The 1,700-nt window shown below is 54.7% G+C and overlaps 1 protein-coding gene across 1 annotated transcript in view; it reads left to right on the top strand.

Annotated features, from left to right (window-relative positions):
• The window catches only part of CDCP2 (CUB domain containing protein 2), a 6,701-nt gene that overhangs the window by 112 nt on the left and 4,889 nt on the right, over positions 1-1,700 (top strand). Inside the window, 2 exon segments of the mRNA XM_009864490.1 lie at positions 1,572-1,697; positions 1,699-1,700. The exon segment at positions 1,699-1,700 is cut by the window's right edge and continues 219 nt beyond it. Coding sequence (XP_009862792.1) covers positions 1,572-1,697; positions 1,699-1,700 — 128 coding nt within the window.

Here is a 1,700-nt window from a genome sequence, read left to right as displayed (position 1 = left end):
TAGTCTCAGCTCCCAGTGGGGACCCTGGAGCCGATGGGAGTCCGTGGCCCCCGGGGAGGAGCAGGCTGTTTGCAGGTGCTGCAGTGGCTCTGGGGTACAAGCAGGTCCCAGCTCTCAGCCCATGCAAGGAGAACTGCTCACTCAGGCTGCCCAGCTTGGCCTGGGGAAAGGAGCTGGGATCTGCAGTCGCCGTTTCTGCTTCACACTTATTTTACTGAAGGTTGCAGGTAGGGGCTGTCCTGTTGTGGTGTACAGGTGCTTTGCTGAAGGATTTGTTAACTTCTGGAGTTGCACGTGCCCATATAGATATACGCACACGCATATACATACGAATGTATGCATGTATGTGTATGTTGCTGTGCATGCAATAAACCCCTCACAAAAGGGCTGTGTCGGAAATCACAACCCGTCCCAGGTAGGTGCTCCCGGGGTCAGTGCTGCCCACTCACCCCCCTGCCTGCACCCAGCTGGGCTCCCCAGAGCACCCCAGAGCTCCCAGCCCTTAATCCATCAATCTGCCTGCCCCATGGCTATTTGCCTCTCCTGCAGATTCCCCTCTTGGATGTTTATTTCAATAATATTATTCCTTTAGTACCAGCCCCATATTACTTTATTGCCTATCCCTGGTAATTAGGAGGGTGATTTTAGATCTGCTTTGCTGCTTTTGGAAATAAGCACACACCTCCCCCCTTAGCCATTTGCTATGGTGTTGCATCACAGGCACCCGCAGGAGCCCCCCCCCATCCCCGCTTTGCAGGGAGGTCACCGCACCAGCGAGCATGATGAAAAGCAACATGCGCTGGCTGACTATTGATTTGCGATATACTTGGCCCAGATTGATGACAGCAAGCGCCCAGCCTTGCCTGGGAACCCACACGTCTCCCGCGGGCTCTGCAGGCTCTGTGTCCCTCCCAGACATGATGTATGTGCCCACTGTATCAGCCCCTTCCCCCCAACCCTAATCAGACCTGGGGGCAGGTGGAAGCTGCTCCCACGCCCCCCACCTTATTTTATAATAACCGTGTCTCAGTATAAAGATTTCATTAGAAAATCAATCCCTACGTGCATAACTCATTGTTAAGCACATTGAGCCCTTCACCCCTATTTCTCCCAGCTTGAATTCACCAATATCACTGTTATATGCAGGGAGCATCATCAGCAGGAGATGCAAAGCTGGAAGGCTGGGTAGCCAGGGCTCAGGCAAGCCCGGAACCACCGAGCCTTTTAAACTCACTCCCTACATTTTTATTTCTCTTTTTCCCCAGCAGTAAATAGATGGGGGCGCTGTGGTGATGCTGGCAGGATAAGCTCAAGGGCATGGCCAAGCCCTGCTGCAGCCACGTCATGGGATAGCACCGGGAGGGGAGAAGGGGTTTATATAGAGGGATGAAAGGTGATGGGGGGCACATGTGTCCTCCAGAGAGAAGGGGTGACCAAGCCCAGTGGGGTTCTGCTGGGTGCTGGTGTTTCGGTAATGCTGGTAGTGGGATGGAGCCAGTGCTGTGCACCCAGTCTCCAATCTTTTAGGCTTCCCCTGGAAAGAGGACATCACATCCACTTCTGTGTCCCCCAGGCATCAAATGCGGGGGGGTGCTCTCGGCACCCGCTGGCAATTTCTCCAGCCCCAACTTCCCAGAGCCGTACCCCTACGAGACAGAGTGCACGTGGCTGATCGTGGTGGCCGAGGGCGACCCCGTCCC

The sequence above is a fragment of the Apaloderma vittatum genome, unplaced genomic scaffold (genome assembly GCF_000703405.1).
Source record: "Apaloderma vittatum isolate BGI_N311 unplaced genomic scaffold, ASM70340v1 scaffold10872, whole genome shotgun sequence".
Taxonomy (NCBI): Eukaryota; Metazoa; Chordata; class Aves; order Trogoniformes; family Trogonidae; genus Apaloderma; species Apaloderma vittatum.
This window is presented reverse-complemented; position numbering and strand designations above follow the sequence as displayed.